The 16,919-nt window shown below is 37.6% G+C and overlaps 1 protein-coding gene across 2 annotated transcripts in view; it reads right to left on the reverse strand.

Moving 5' to 3' along the window:
• DPP10 (dipeptidyl peptidase like 10) overlaps positions 1-16,919 on the reverse strand; it is a 480,022-nt gene that overhangs the window by 35,021 nt on the left and 428,082 nt on the right. For both annotated transcript variants that reach the window (XM_064661527.1, XM_064661526.1), the window contains exons 8-12: positions 11,513-11,633; positions 8,137-8,291; positions 4,978-5,075; positions 2,248-2,371; positions 77-115 (exon numbers count right to left, since the gene is read on the reverse strand). In XM_064661527.1, the coding sequence (XP_064517597.1) occupies positions 77-115; positions 2,248-2,371; positions 4,978-5,075; positions 8,137-8,291; positions 11,513-11,633 (537 nt within the window). The remainder of the gene's footprint in view (positions 1-76; positions 116-2,247; positions 2,372-4,977; positions 5,076-8,136; positions 8,292-11,512; positions 11,634-16,919) is intronic.

The raw sequence follows: 16,919 nt of genomic DNA on the forward strand, positions 1-16,919 counted from the left end.
AATACCACATAATTAAATAAAAATGACAATGAAACAATGACACATTATACACTCAGAAACAGCATTTATACTGTACCTGTTTAGGAAGCCACAGGTCTGACTGCATTTCATATTTCTAAAAAAAAAAATAAATAAATTTCTTTTATAGAATAGCTACAGGTCAAAAATATTTCCCACATTCAGCAAAAGGTCTCTAGTTATTTCATGGGGGTTTTTTCTACTATGCTACGATCTTCACATCCCTTTGTTGGCACTTCCATTGAAACAAACAATAATTTAATTACTAAGTCAGCTGCTTTATTCAGAGTTTCTAGTAGAAAACCACAGGGGACCTGAGAATGCCGTTTTCAGTCCTTTCTGATTAGCTATGAAGCTTTACACAGGCAGTTCTATTTGTTTTTTACCTCTAGGCATCATCTGACAACTGGATATTTTAGGTCCTTTATCAACACTGGGCAAACAGCCAGCACCAAGCTCAAATTGTGAGACCTTGTCAAATTACAATCTCTTGTTTTAATGGGTTGTAGTCTGGCATTAGTGATGAGAACAAAAAATAAATACAAATGATTTTTTTTTTATTGTTCATACTCATATTTCACACCATGCCAACTGAAAGAAAAAACCCAAATACCACATATACATTGTTGGGAAAAAAAATATAATATACGTCAACTGTTGCAAATTTTCATAGTCACATTGAAGTAATGAAAATTTATTAGCTGTAGAAGCATCTGTACATATATGGCCTGAGAAATGAAAATCTGTAGCTATTACACCAGCTGGTTTGATGCAGTACTTTTTGAAACTGAGAACATGTGTAAAATGCTAGGGGGGAAAAAAAGGTTTACATTTGAAATCAAATGATGTGATACAATGCTAAATTGTCACAATAAGGTCTTTCCTCTTCCATCAGTGATTTCAAGAGCATCACCTTATCACAGTGGGTGCAGAATAGAACCATTCAGGGGTACAGGCATGAGCCTGAGCTGAGCTTACTATGGTGATGCTGCATTGCTCTCCTTCCTCACCCACCTAAAAATGTCCTTTGCTGCACTCTAAGTCTTCTGGAATGGGACTTCTCAGTCTCTCTCTCTGTGGCATTATATCCTGGATTACAGCTCCCAGGATACCTACTTCAAACAAGTCCAATTGACCTCGGAGCACATAAAGGTTTCCCTTTCAGAAGTGACTGCTCACAGAGGTTTGTGACAACTTTCTTAATAAAAAGGCATAAGGCTTGCAGGAACGAGCTAAACAGCAACCTAATCAACAAATCTCCATGGTCACACTCTTAATCCGTATTTCGGGGATTTATTCATAGTTTCTGAGTCAGGAAAAGCAACCTGAACTGTGTAGCTATAGAAGCAGACAAGCTCAGAAACAATCTCTAACACTGCATCATGACTGACTTCAGTAGCAGACACTGATGGGAGCCTTTTGATTCAGAGGCCAACATTTATCGCTCACAACCATTTACTCTGCCAAATTATACCCTCTACTTTGGAGCATCTGCTGGTGCTGATATTAGCATGTATAGAAAATATTTATACTTTTAGCTGGTTCTGGGAAGAGATCGTGACTCAGAATGGGAAAGCAGCCAATTGCATTCAAGATACAAGATTGACTGTGAAAATGGAGAGATGCAGTGCACGAGTGTCAGAAGTCAAATTCAGAGTCAAGGGATGAGATGAGGCTGGATTCAAATAGAAAAATGTATTTCAGCTCGGCTAACATTCAAAAATGAAGTATCCCTTTTGCCTTTCAAGGGCTTTTTCTGAAGTTATTTATTTCTGCTATTGAATTTGAAGGCATTATCAGAGTTTTACACCTTTTTTCTTAAAAAATATGTAAGCTGTGAGAGACAGAAAGATCTAAAATGAAACTCTGCAGGGGGAGAGAGGAGAAACCAGTCAGCTGAAAATATCTGAGGAAAGACAAGCTTGTTGCTACTCTAGCTATATCCCAAGTACACGATGTTCAGCAACCTCAGTTTCCACTGAAGTTAATGAATGAACAAAGCTTAGTAATTCCGAAAATGTCACTCAAAGCTCTTAATTGCATGAAATCATTTCACCACATTTGGAATCTTCTCACATCTATTTCCTCCCTGTTGACTAATTATATTCAGCTTGCAACTACTGCATCTGCAAACTCATTTTCAAAAATATTCTTCTGAATATGAAAACAAAATGCAGAAGAAACCTTGAAAAGAGATCTTCCAGAAAAAAAACCAAAACCATAACTTACCCTGGTACAAGCCCCAGTTGTGGTTTCACAAACTGTAAGGATGGAGATATTCTGAGCTCTGTTTAACCATCTCACCACAGCCTTGGTGTTGCTTACCCATTTCACCATGGTGATATAATATTCCCTAAGTAAACATTTGAAAACAAAAAGTTCAGATACTTGATATTTCAGACTAGACTTAAAACCAACATACATCCAGTTCATTCAAATGCTGCATTTGTATGGCATGACAGTATCAGTACTGAGGGATGGAAAAAATAACCCCAAGTGCCCAGCATCTCTGTTCTTACAAGTGGAAAGGCTCAGTCCTTCAGTGTACTGTTCCCCTGGGAAATTTTTGCATATACATACACAAACTTTACCAGCTGTGAAACATACGTTTGCAAACACACATGAACCATGTACTTTCCAGCCAGCTTAAAAACAAGCACTGAATTCCAACAGAAGCCAGTGTTTTCCTATACCAAATGCCTTCAGAAGACAAATGTTTTTGCAAAAGAATCCAGTCCTACTGCCAAAAAAAACAAAAAAAAAGTTCTGTAATTCTGTGATGTTTGAGTGCAGACAGAGCCCACTTTAAAATGTCACTTGTTATAAAATAACAAGTGTTTTATAATGGGACTTCTGGATAAAAGGGAAGTCCCACTCAGTATCATTGTATTTCTGCTCCTGTTTTAACAAATAACTCAAAACTGTCCATCCCTCAACAACCCTGGCTGAGCACATGAGAATTTCCAGGCACAGACTCATGGTATGGAAAATTTGCCTCCCTCCTCACAAAATCCTGCTAGGCTTTCAGGCTGAGGATGTTACAGAAGAAGACCTGTTGCAGCCTGTCATCCCAGCCAGGCTTTTTGCCTCACCTCTCCACTGGTGGCAGCTGGAAGCTTTCACAGTCCAGCTGAGTTATGTGCAACAGCAGAGTGAGCTTGTCTGGAAACTCAGACCCCCTTTAAAACAAGGGGCTTAGCTTGAGTATAATTAGGCTTTTAATCTAAAACTGATGGAGATCTCATCACTCTTTGGCAACATATATTTAATTAAACATTCAAACGCCTCCTTACTAGAACAAAGAAGCTGAGAAGCACCAACAGCAAAGCTGTGTACAGTTCTGATGCCACACACAGGAGATGCAGGTGACAGAAATTCACTGCAGCTTCACACAGCCCCAGTCTGGTGCTGTATTTGCAGAACAGACCCAAACAACCCAGTATGCACAGCTTTCTTTTGGCTTTTATACTTCCCTTTTAGTAGCACAGATATTTTCACACGTGGATACCAGAATGATAACATCCAAGTGTATGCTGAGTCTAATATTTACATTTTTTTTGCTTAAAAAATGTTTTAACTTATCGAGGGGCAAAAATGTACGCCAAAAGTAAAACAAGAGCTAACATGACACCAGCTGACCCATCCAAGAAAGCAATGATCCAAGAAAAAAACCAAAGAGTGCAACTCCAATCCCACGCCCTGAAATGTTTCATTTTAAAAAGTCTTCAGTGAGGGATGGAGATAGGAAATTTAGCGTACAGAATCCAGCTAATATAGTAGTTAGTAGTCCAAATCAAACCATAACATCATTTTCTAACACTGACATAAACTCCTTGAGCACTGAAATAAAAGCAAAAGGTCACTTAATAATCCCTCTTTTTCCCTCTGCCATCAACTATGCATAAAAATATGTTCAAATTTCACTACAGTCTGAATTGTTTATCAGGAATATAATGTAGTGTGTGTACATACGTAGAAACATAACGTTCCTTTTCACAATGCTCTCCATCTGAAAATGCCCTGAGTGAATAGGGGAAGTGGCACTTCTCTGGCCCTTAGACAGCAGCCAGATCTGGACTGTAGAAATTGCTGTCATCATTATTATTATTATTATTATGATTATTATTACCTCTATTATATAACATTTTAGGGCTAGGAGATCATTAGTATATGTACTGAAACTACAATGGGAATCTAATGAAGGTGACTGCAACTCTACAAACTGGAACAAAAATATGGGGGATGAAAATTTTCTTGCCCTTAAAGAAAAATTTCAGGCATCTCCAGCAAGGACAGGCAATCAGAAGCTCAGCTTAACACAGGAACTTTAGCAGGAGAGTCACCAGTTTCAGCCAGCCTCATTATTTCAGCCTCAAAGTCAAAGGGAATGTTAAATCAGCTCAGTGGTTCTGCAGCAGTTTCTCCTGAGAAACACAGCCCTGCCTGTCTTAGCCTAAGTGATCTGGCAGCATTGCTCCTCACCTTCTGCCACCTCACTGCACCTGTCCACTGGGATGAGAAATGAAAGGAAAGGTTCAGAATAATTCTCTCTAAATGAGAGAACACCCCAATTCTCCAAGACAATTCTGCAATCTCATGTCAGAAACTAAAAGCAACAAGCTGGCACAGAGCAAGCAATGGCTGGGAGTGAATGAGTAACTACCTCAGAAGCAGGACAGCAGTTCAACTCCCTTGATCACAGCTTAGGATTTTTAATTATATATATTTCTAGTAAATTGGAACTTCCCAGGACATGAAACATGAGCAAATCCTAGACCCCTGTGATTTGTAAGAGAAGCATCAGTCCAGTACAGCTGTTTCTATTTTATCATTATGTTCAGCCACGGGGACTGAGATCAAGTGCATTCCAGTCAAAAGATAAGTGTAAAGAGGCAATGATTAACTTAGAGACAGTTAGGTTAAATCAAACATGAGTTTCAAAACAACGAAATTGTATACCTTGATTTAAAGCTGTCAGGTGGCATCAGTTCCAGTGTATGTGCTGGTCCATACAGATTAACTACAAACAGCTTTACTGTTGGGTTTGTTTGACCTGCCTTTGGGAAAGAAAAAATTAATAAAAGCTTTAGAGGCACTGAATCAGTAACAACTGAACAGACTCGCTCATTAACATAATTAAGTATTTTTAGAATAATGAAAAGTTATTAAAGTTAAAATATCTTAAATTTTAAAAATTAATTTCACAGCCATTTGAATCACACAGATAAAGATATGATGACTGATTCTCTCACTGCCTTTTCTAATGGGAAACCTTCCTGTGCAGAGCAAGTGATTAATGCTACAAGTGGCTATGCCCAGTCCAGTAAAGTCAGCTGCAAAAACATAGTCAGTTCCTAAACCTGCAGTGAAACCCACCCTCCAGCAAATTCTTTTCCAGACACTATTGTTCCTTCTTCCAAAAAGCTGCTCTGCCTCTATCTGGGATAGCATTTCTTCTCTTCCCTTGTTTTTCTTTACCATTTTCCCCCAGTCTTTCTTCCCTGGCTTGCAGAGTTGAAAATCTCTATTTTCAGCCCTGATAAGAAGTCAGCTGCTTTGGAAGGCCAGCTCTAAGGGGAACAAAATACTTCCTGTTGCAAAATGAGAATAAAATGTCAGTTTGATATATATTCACAGGGAAGAGTCTGATAAAACCTGAGGATCTACAGGGAGGTGGGAATCATGCTTCTCCTGGTAACTAAGGGGTGTTCCTGAGAAGAAAAAAAGCACTGGTGATAGAAAGTAAAGCTCTGAATGGCTGCAAGGAGATGCTTCTGGTTCCACATCCCTGTTCTAAACATATCATCTCCAAATTCTGTTTCATTTAAGTCACAGGAGTCACACAACATTATATAATGCTCTTGGAATACACAGAATGAAAAGTGCGTCCTTCAACGGGGCTGACTCCTGTTTGATATTGGAAGGAAAAGGTAAAAATCACTGATTCTACAGATTTAATTATAATAAACTACGAAGTTATGTATCTGGCTCTTCACAGGGGTATACAGAAATGCAAAACAGGTTGGCTGAAATACACCCACAAATTCCTTTCAAAAATTGGGCTTATCTCAATAAAGTCTGAATGCGGTATCCACTCCTTTCTGATTAGCATGGGGGACAAGAAAGTGGCATTTGTGTATTTTTAATAATGCTAAAAAAAAAGTTTATAAAAGGGACTTAATTAGACTCTTGGAATTATTTTTATTTTTATTTTTTCTTCATAAAAATTTTGACATTTGCCTCAAAAGAAATGTCATCCTCCACAGGCATCCTTTGCATAAACACAGCTTACACAAATGCATAACTGTGGAAGAAAACCACTGAAAGGTCAAGTCTTTAGGACACCACTGCAGTTTCCTTATGTCCCTTGAACCTTACATTGCCTGCATAGTAGTGTCCAAGTGCTCTCACAGGCAGGGCTGCCATCACTAATTACCACCCAGCAGGATTATGAGTTTTCAGAGATACTCCAAAGCACACCTGCACAGCAAACGTGGCCAGGCTAGTGCTGGGCCTGAAGAACTAAACTGCCCCAAAGCTGCCCCTGTGTCTCTGCCACAAACACAGTCAGTGTGCCCTTCTCTGCTGTGTGGATACATGCAGGACTCAGCTCCACAGCTGTAGCTGTGGCTTCCAGCCCCATATGGGGTCTGTCTCCCCAGCTGTGGTCAGCGGTGCACTGAGGTCCCACAGCCTGCAGTGATCTCCGGCAGCTGAAAGTGAATGTTCTACCTGAGCAGAAAATTCTCACATCCGCATCTCTCCCTCAACTCCTCCACCCCTCAGGGTCTTCTCATGCCAATTTAAACAGCATAAATTTTGCACAACAGCCAAAACATTTGTTTAGTAGTGCAAGAACTCTCTTCATTGAAATCCTACTTTGTTCTTGATAAATGTAACAAAGTTTAAAATTCCTTGTTCTGTTTTTTCTTTTTTTAAGAACACAGTTTGTGTGTATGACATGTACACACACGAGCATGTTCCAGTGTTCCCAAAGACATGTTTCATTTTATTTTTTAGTTCTAGTTATAATTTTGTACTCTATAACAAAGACTAAATCTTTTTTTAAATCTCTGGTGCTATACCACAGGCTTCATTACCAATTAATGATGTTTAATGAGTATCTAAATTGGCACTAAATGGAGACATTAAATAATGTTTTTTCATTAATGAGATTACCGAAGTAGTATTGTGTATCACTTTTATGCTGAATTGCTAATGAAATAGAATTACTCCTTTCTCGTTTACAAAGCTGACTTTTAGAAATATTCCTTATTTTTTTCTTTGCTCTGTCACTCAAGACCTTTTTCCAATGCAAGTATATAAACTAACACCAAAATAAAGCAGCAGGAATAGGATAACACTACTATTTTCTAAAGCTCTCAATAAACTTCCCCTGAAATGTCAAAGGAGTACCATATATGTGGACCTACATAACCTGTCAGAAAGGAACTCGGACACTTTGAAATTGCACAAAAGGACTGGATAAACTGATCAGCTGGAAGATCAAAACAACAGATAGGGAAGCATCTCCCCAGTAAAATCCCCAGCAAATGAGGAGCAATGTCAGATTTTATCCATGTCCGGGCTGTTCTTTCAATTTCCAAAAAAAATCTAAAAATCAGTAATATTTCTATTTTTTTTCTCATTTTGATGGTCACAAAAATATGTAACTGTGGCTTCTCTTATTCAATACTGTCTGTCACATTTATTAATAACAGCATAATCTACTGAGATCTACGTCACTATGAAGGAACATGCTCCAGGCTCTGCACACTGGAGTGTGTGACTTCAGTGCAGCTGTGACAGTATCTTTTCTCTATCCAGTTCTTTAAATGTATTACCCCTCTCTCCAAAGTGCTGGATTGATTTTATCAAGCAAAATATCAATGATGAAATTACTTCAAATGAGTTTGTTTGCTGTTCCCTCACCCAATAGTTTTTTTCCAGCAAAAAGGTGTTACAATCTGTTGAAAAAAAAATGTAATTATTATTTACTGAAAAGCAACATGAACAAAACCAGTCTCTGTTACTGTTTGGAAACACTCCTTCCATATGGGTCAATACTATCGCTGAACACAGAAGAGGAGATGGGGTTTGCACTCACACTCATCTTACCTTAGGATATGGATACTGCTTTCCTTTTGGATATAGGCTTCCAGTAAACCGGGGAATAACCATGTTCGGTACCAAAGAGTCATTTATGGTCAGGAAGGCCAGTCTTTCACCGTCTGGAGACCACCAGTGGGCAACGTGAGAATGAAGAAGTTCCTCTGCAAAACCAGATTTCCTTAGGGTTCATAAAAAAACTATCACATAGTTTCCAGTTTATTCAGTTGGCACTGAATTATTCTCTCTGCGCCTACTTGAAATGTGTCTGTTGTAATTTCAGTAATTTCACATTATCTTGGGCTGAATGTTTGAATACCAAGGCATATTGAAAGACCAAACTTGAACCATTTTTCTCCAATGAATACTTCCAGCAACATCAATAAATTATCTAAACATGAAAGATGATTGTAACTGCCATATGTTTAGTTCTGTTGCATTCCAGTAGATTTGTTTAATTAAATTTTAAGTTATTTGGACCAATTTAATGTGGTTTTTTTTTGGGGGGGGGTATTTTTTAGTATTGTCAATCTTTTTTTTTTCTTCTCTTAATATAAAACTTCAGTATATCTGAGTTCTCTCAGTTCTAGCACCTAGTAACATGCAGATCCTCCCACACTGATATTTATGTAAACATTTTTGGAGTCCAATATTTCGACTTTCTTGTCTCAGTCTAATGGACATCTTTAATTCTTAGAAGTTCAGTTTTTCTGCAATGTAACTTTTTGAAAATCCAAATGAAACTTTTCTTTTTATCCAAATTTTATTTGCTTTCCAAATGAAAGTAATTCTCAAAGATGCCATGCAATGTTTTCTCACATTTATTGTCATTGTATTTCATATCCAAAAGAAACAAACCAGAAACATCCAGCAGCCAACAATGCAACAGCCAAACTCCCGAACTCCAGTAAAGCAGCTCCCGAGCAATTCCAAATTCACCCTGTACAGGTCTTCTGTTTTCACTTGTGAAAAGACAGACTTTTATCATTATGTATTTGATATGTTCACTTGCTTGGTAAGGATTCTGTATTTAGTTTTGAAGAATTTGGCTGGAAAATTGATTGAGAATAGTGTACTAAGGGGAACAAAGGCCTGACTGCATACCTAATTTGAGAGCCTACCTAACAAAACTAGTTAAATTGTCAGCAGAGACTCCCCAAGATGCTAATCAGATTCTGAATGTTCTGAAGCAGCTTAATGTGTTGCATTATCTAAGGTTTGATGCAATGAAGCCGAGACCTATATTCAAAGTCATATATTCTAGGTCATGCTTCTCTCCCTGGCTGGATAACTAAAACCTTTTACACAGGAGAAGAGCAGAGAATGAATGGTGAATATCAGATAGAAAAAATCACAACTGTGTTTGTTTTAAAATATTACTGTTTGCATTTAGACAAGGTTATTCACACAAAGAAAAGCTATTCCCAAACGCTTTGTAAGGTAAAATGCTAATAACAAATTCAGGCAAATGATAAAAGAAAAAAAATGAGGTCAAAGGAGGAACAGGGCTGGATTCAACTGAAAATCCCTTAACTTCACACGGACACTATTCTGCCTGCTCAGCTTCTGATGCTGTGAAAAACACTGCTGAAAATAGAGCACTGCTCTAACTTAAACAGTGGTTAATGGGAAAGAAGCAGTATGTTCATTCCTGCCATAGCACATGGACTGGGGTCCTCCAACGTGTACTGACAGAACTCCCTTTAACACTGATTTTAATGATGTGTATTGTTGAGAAGAGTTCTGCCAGCCTGCATCCCCGGAAACACCATGAATTTTCTGTAAGTCAGGAAATGGAACAGCTGTTTGGGTCAGGGATTAAAAAATTCGGAAAAGAATGGGCAAAATCACCTCAAGAAGGCTTTAGGATATGCTTCGGGAGGAAGGCTTTGGGATGTGCATCATCTCCACAACACTTCAGAAACTTTCAAGTCTCAAACTAGACAACTTTGGCTTTTCCTTCTTGTGGCTGTGATTCTTACTAACTTCACTTTGTTTTAGCAAAAACTTGATATATTGTATCAACTTCAATGAGCTATATCTGCTTAAATGCTTCAATCTACATGCCTTTATGTTAGATTTTAAGAATGTGAAGTGCATATAAAACTACATTCCATTTCCAAAATGTCCATTGTCCTTACGTTTTCAAATATGCTGCCACACTAAAACATTTCAAAAAATTAGTAGAAACCTTGGAACTGGGTAACTACTGGACACAGGCTGAGGGATGCAAACTACCATTCTAACTTAAGCTCACTTGGGAAGAGATTTTAAAAAAATACCTGAGGTGAGCTGTTGTCAAAAATACTGAACTGTCAAGACGTATGTACAGACCATTTTTAATGATCATGCTTAAGTTCCTTGCTGTTGGGCATTAAACCATTCCTAAAAACCAGTCTGCCCTGAAAATCTCTACATGCAAGAAGTTATATACCTCAGGTAACTGATTATTTAACACCAAGCTATTTAACTATAGAATACATGTGTCCCATAGAAAGAGTAACTGAAATGTGTATTAATTTTAAGCTGTTGTACCAAACTAGATAATCTGTTCCCCCTTTTTTTTCTTAAATTTACTATTATTATGTTAAAAACATTTTTTGTGCAGAGAGAGAAACATTCTGTGGTACCATGTAGAAGATGGGTGTAGAAGATAGAGGGTATTACAACAGACTGATCTATCCCCTACTCCAACTTGTCAGTGCTTGCCAGCAACAGCAAGTTTTCCAGGAGCCTAGCATATGTTGATTTAAGCAAAAGCAGCAGCCACTGTTGAGGTAACAGTATGACACTTTTAGACTTCATCAAAACACTCAAAAAGGATTCAAGCACGTTCTTAAAGTAAAGCACGATGTGGCTGCCTGGCTTGAGGGGCTGGAGTCTCTTGCAAGTCGTGCTGACACAGAGCACACCAACCACCACTCAGGCTGAAGGAGAGATGACAATAAAAAAAGTGAGACCCTGGGCAGCATCATCTGGGATCACCTTTCAGTTTGTGTCCAGGGATAAAAAAGAAAATGTAGCCAACTCTGCTTCTAAGCTACGGTTCTTCAGTGTCCTCTTCTATTGGGATGTTTTAACTGTAAATAGGTCATCCCAGTTGTTCATACAAGCAACAAACTGAGCCCTTTCCCCCCACACTTTTTCACACTACCCAGTTTCATCATACATTTGATACATTCTGGTAGAAAATAAATTCTCCTTTCCCAGAAAACACTGCTATATGCAAGCCAGCAGTCAATACAAAGGCAATCTGGCAAGAAAATGAGAAGGCAAAGAAGCAAACCTAACCTTAGCATTTCCTGAAATGAACAGATTTGTGCTGTTGGGTCTGTACAAGGACCTTTCATCTGTTTTAATAAACAGATATATTCGTCCAGCTTACCTTCATATAACCAGTCTGCAATTCCATTAAAAATAATTCCTTCTTTTCCTGAGGATGTCAGGCGCAATGAGCTACTCTTTACATCAGGCTGATAGTAGATGTTATTTTCAAATATATAAATCTAGAAGAGGTAAGAGAGATGTAGAGAAAAAAGAAGATTTTGGTAGATATAAATGAATGTTTAACAATGAATACATAATTTCCTCAGGCTCAGAACAGTCTACAGAATAATTCAGCATGAGTTTCAACCAGTGTGGGCTTCATATTCCCTTTTATTATCAATTTGGACAAACTAAGCAAACTTTTAATATGTATGGCAAGTTTAATTCTTCCTTTGAAATGGCATTCTCAGTTGAAATGTTTCTATTCACCTTAAGAAATACTATTACATTCCTCAAAATCATACAGAAGTTTTATAACATCTGAATAGATAAAGAAATTTTTCCATTAATTCTATTCTATCCAATAAAACCATCTGGTCTTCCAACTGTGAAATTAGACACACTTCTGTAAGAACACACAGCATAGTGCATACACTGTAAATATAAGTTACAGCTTTATATCATGGTGTGAGAACATACTGGAAAAGCAAAAACAAGTCTGTAGTTAACTTTTCTCAGCTTGCTGACACTGCTTCTGACTGACACACAAACATTTCATCTCAAGTGTGCTGTATAAATGCTCTTTATTTTTCAAGCCTAGGCTCCTCATTCTCCTTTTCCTGTGAGCAACAGACTGGACAGGCAGTCCTGTCCTTCTTCACTGCCCCTCCTCAGTCTTGTCTGCTTTTCTTTCCCTGCTCATTTTGTTGCAAAGGATATCAAGTTCACTCATTTTGTGAGACTGAGCTCCAGGTTTCCCAACAAAGTGCAGTAAAAGAAAGGTAAAGGGAAAAGAAAAAAAGAAGAAAAAAAAAGTAATATAAAATGAATAAGAAATACTTTGGTGGATTATGGGGATGGCAAAAAGGGCAGCAGACAAATACAGCGATGATGAGAAAGGCTTATGACATGGAAATACTTATGTTTTCAGCCATCTGCCACAACGGGCTGTACGGCTGCCTTCCTACTACCAGCCAGGAGACCTTCGAGCACTTCACTGCTGCACAGTTTAGGCACGTGTTGTCCCAAACTTCATCCTTGGCCCTATCTTTTCAAGTCCAGGCTAATAAAAACCAAACATTCGAGATACTAAGAGGCCAAAAGCTACAGATGGGTACACAAGGCAGAACCACTGTCATTTCCAGAATGCAGAACTACTGTCATTTCCTGTAGTAACGCTCTTAATCCTTTTTGTACTCCCACAATCCTCAGTTTCCTGAGCTGTCAATGCCTGTGACCAGACACTATTTCAGCTACAATAATCTCAGAGTTGTAGTTTTCTTCTTTGTTTTTTTTTTTTTTTTTTTGTTTAAATTACAATGGCCACACATGTGGTTTCACAGCAATGGAATCAATCTAACAGCAATGTTATGCACCATCTTGATTCATACAGAAAATGCAGGTTAACAGCACCAGAGAAATAACATGCAAAAGAAACTTTTGTTACATGATTTCAAAAATATACACTGATACACAGTGTCTCAGGGAGTCTAACATGAAGTAAACATATTTCCACCGAGGACCATTAAGAGCCCAGTCATTTATCATTCTCTCATACTTCTGTGATAAACGAATTATGGGAAAATACTAACCAAAGAGCAAAGTTTTATTATCACTATTACTGCTGTTCCCTTGGTTTCTAAATTACCACCTGAAATAGATTTCCCTATGAGTCCCCAACCTAATGATTTTTGACAGTAGCCACTTCATGATTTCTGCTGCAGAAAGCAATAAAGCTGAGTTTTTTTCATACAATGATCAATGCAATGATTTTAACCATTACTGGGAAACAGTGGTGATTTGGGACTAAGTCTGTTATGGTCAGAATTAAAAACTCAGCAGTGAGCTCAAAACTGAAGCAAAAATAGTTGATCCAGTTTGAATAATCCAAAATGTACCAAGCAGTAATCACATTTATAGTTTTAGAAATAGTATTGGTACAGCTGAGAATTTGTGGGAAGCTGACGTGTGACCCACCATTAACAGCAGAAGAAAACAAGGATTAGAGAATGCTGGATACATCAATCTTTTGAAATAATATCAATGAGAATTTCCTGTAAATGTGTACTTCCACAGCAAAGATGCACTTTTTCTTCTAAAGTAAAAGAAACAAATACAAGCAATAACAAGGCATGGTTAATTGCTTAACCAAGAAAATCTAAATAGTTTAGCCATATACTTGTTTTTGATATGAACTAAAAATATTCCTATCAGACTACATTACAGATAAACTAAGTAGTGAGAACCACTCTAATGACTGTTGGTTAGTAAGGAGCAATTTCTTACAGCTGACAGTATATCCTCATGTAAACAAAAGCTTTCAAGAGATTACCAAAAAAGCCTACTTGGTCAAATGATTCTACTTTATTTAAGCTTCTTTAATTAAATGAGATCAATATAATTAATTTTGGAAGATCAGGAGGATCATTTTTGCTTATCTCCCCCCTTTTCAGACTGTTAGTATTTTTAATGGTGAAGATCTGCAAATTGTCTTGTCACTGCAATGAAAAACTTTTATTTAAAGCCATCAGTGCCAGTCAAAACACAGGATTAAGGAGTACTTGTTTTATGACTGAACCATAAAAAGATCTTTAATCCTGTTATTACTAGTTAGCAGGCATTGCTAATTTCATTTGACAGATTTCAGATAAGCAAATATCTCAGAAGGATACTCACTGATGTGCCACTGACTGCTGGCTCCTTCGGCTTTATTGCCCATTCATTTCATAAAGCGGCTTTGTCTCCATCCTCAACCAGTTCTCAGTCATCCTCTGAACATCCTCACAGTCTTCTTAGCCTACTCTGTCATACAAAGTTTCCCTTCTTTCCTCACCACTCCTGACACGTGCTCCTTCAACTTTGAAATCTACTCCAAACCCCAATATTTTTTTTTTTGAACACCTGTATTGGAACACTTTAAAGTTCTTGAAAACCCTCAAAGCCACCTAGTGACTCTCTCTCTAGCAAGCCTCACACTCATTGCTTATGTGAATTAACATAAAAAATGATGAATTTATGTTCCTTTGCAAAACATTTATGAGGTACAACCATTCATGTTCCTTGACATAACTAAAGTGCACATAAATGCACATGGATGATTTAGGGTTGGTGCACTGGCTTTGCACTCACTGCCTATAGCATTTCAAAAGATCAATATCCCCATGCTTGACCCTGTAAAAATATCTTAGGAAGATTCAACATTATGGTTACTAATTTAATCTCATTCTGGGTATTTATTATATTCCAAGAGGTGCCATGAAGCCCCTGAACTGCTGTTTATACCAACAGGAACGGCCCATGCTCACTTCCTACAGTGATACTGCCCACCCCTGCAGTCAGAGCTGCATTCCCCTCCATTCCTGAATGTGCCAAAGTGCTCATCAGTAATTATTTAACTCATTCACCACTTGGAAATAAGGACTTGGGAACTAAAATGTTGATTTCTGCAGCAAAACAGGCAGTAGAAGTGTAATAGGAGTGATAACATTACTGTGAAGGCTACTTAGTCGTGGCCTGAGAGGCTCTTCACTTTCCTCTCTCTAAATGTAGGTGGTGGATTCAATTAAGCACAAGTACTTTGTGTAGCCACAAAATCCAAACTCTCATCTAAGTGCCAAGAAAGGCATTTCTAAAAGGCAGACTCACTGTGAATTCTTCTCCCCAGTATAATATTTATATGGTACAAAAATGTACCTTTTATATAACTCTAAAAATACTGAAATTCTAATAGATCACCCCTTGCAATTAATTCTGTTCACAAGACTGTGAATAGATCTTGTTTTCTCTAGCATTTGCACCTACAACACTGACCAGCAACAAAAGGTGGTATCAAATGCGAAGTGACTTCAGAAGGAAAACAGACACTGGTTTTATTTTATGCGGATTTTCACAAGCCCATCAACTAAGAGTAGAAATGGAACTGTTTCGTAGCTGAAACATGCAAAAATCTCCTACACCAGGCTGCAAAGCAGAAGAAGTCTTTAAATGTCAAATCCTCCCCTCCCTGCCCATCACCTAATTTCCTTTTCTTTACTTCATACATTTTTCTCTTTCTTGCTCAATTTAAACATTGCCACCAAGCTTCCTGGTGAAAACTCCTTACAGGTCTACTTTATGCTGCACTAAAATGTATTTCCAATATTTTCTTTCAAAAACACAGAGACTAGATGAAAATTTTCATTTTTCAGGAAGTGGCTGCTGATGTTGATTACTTGCAGTACAACAATAAATAGAGGCTGAATTTATGAGCCACGATTTGATTTTTAAAATTGAGTGAAGGAAAGAGCAAGTGACTGGGAGACAATTCAGACTACTACTTTTCCTATAACAGAGATTTAAACTCCCAAATACTGCAAGGTAGATAGCAAATCATGACACTGAGATAAGAATAATTGATCAAAACAAACAAAAGTATTCTTGGAGCAGAATCTTGAAAACACATGTGCATACCTGACTCCAATAAGTAAAATTAAATACATCCCCAAAGGTTTCCAGGGTGGGGACTTCACACATTTCAACACTTTGTATACCGTGTTTTGAGCAATGTCACATGAACCAAAAATTTCCCTTGCTAGTCTATCTCCACTCAGGTATCTGAGAGCAAGTAATAGTAAAAGAGCTTTTCTCAGTATATACTTGGGTCTATTTACTACATCACAAGTACTAAATTGTTGACTGCAACTACTGAATCTTCCCAAACTGCTAAAAGAGGAGTTGCTAACTGTGTATCAGACAGGTATTCTCATGAATACATCAGTGGCTTTGTGCTCAAAATGCTTTCGCAGCTTTCAGCCATGACAATAAGAGAATATACTGAAAAAGGCATAAAGTGGAACCAGGATATGCTATCATATATGAAAATTATTATTATGCTATTTTGAACCACTTAAACACATCTTTAACAAGTATTTTTAGACAATTGAAAGTAATTTTTTAGTTAAGACCTTCAGGCAATAATGCTGTGAGGATAAATGTCAAAATCTATTGCCTTCTAAAATATTTGTCTTTTTGTTTTCCTATAGATTTTGCACAGCTAATCACATCAAATCTTAAACCAAATAGAAAAAAAAACACAGAGCATTTCTTAAATTATTTTATTAATTATTTTCCAATTAATGACAAACACCTGCAGGAATGCTTTGGATTAGTGAGAGATTGATTCTTAATAATGCTCACATTTATTTCAGCCGACTGTAAAGAATCTGAGTCTCTGCTTGCTCTAATGTTCTACCACAGCACTAATCCTTCTCCTTTTTCCACATCTGGCAGCCCCTAAAGTACTTTTTTCATAAACCTTCTTCTAAATT

This window comes from Pseudopipra pipra, chromosome 7 (assembly GCF_036250125.1).
Source record: "Pseudopipra pipra isolate bDixPip1 chromosome 7, bDixPip1.hap1, whole genome shotgun sequence".
In the NCBI taxonomy this organism is placed as follows: domain Eukaryota; kingdom Metazoa; phylum Chordata; class Aves; order Passeriformes; family Pipridae; genus Pseudopipra; species Pseudopipra pipra.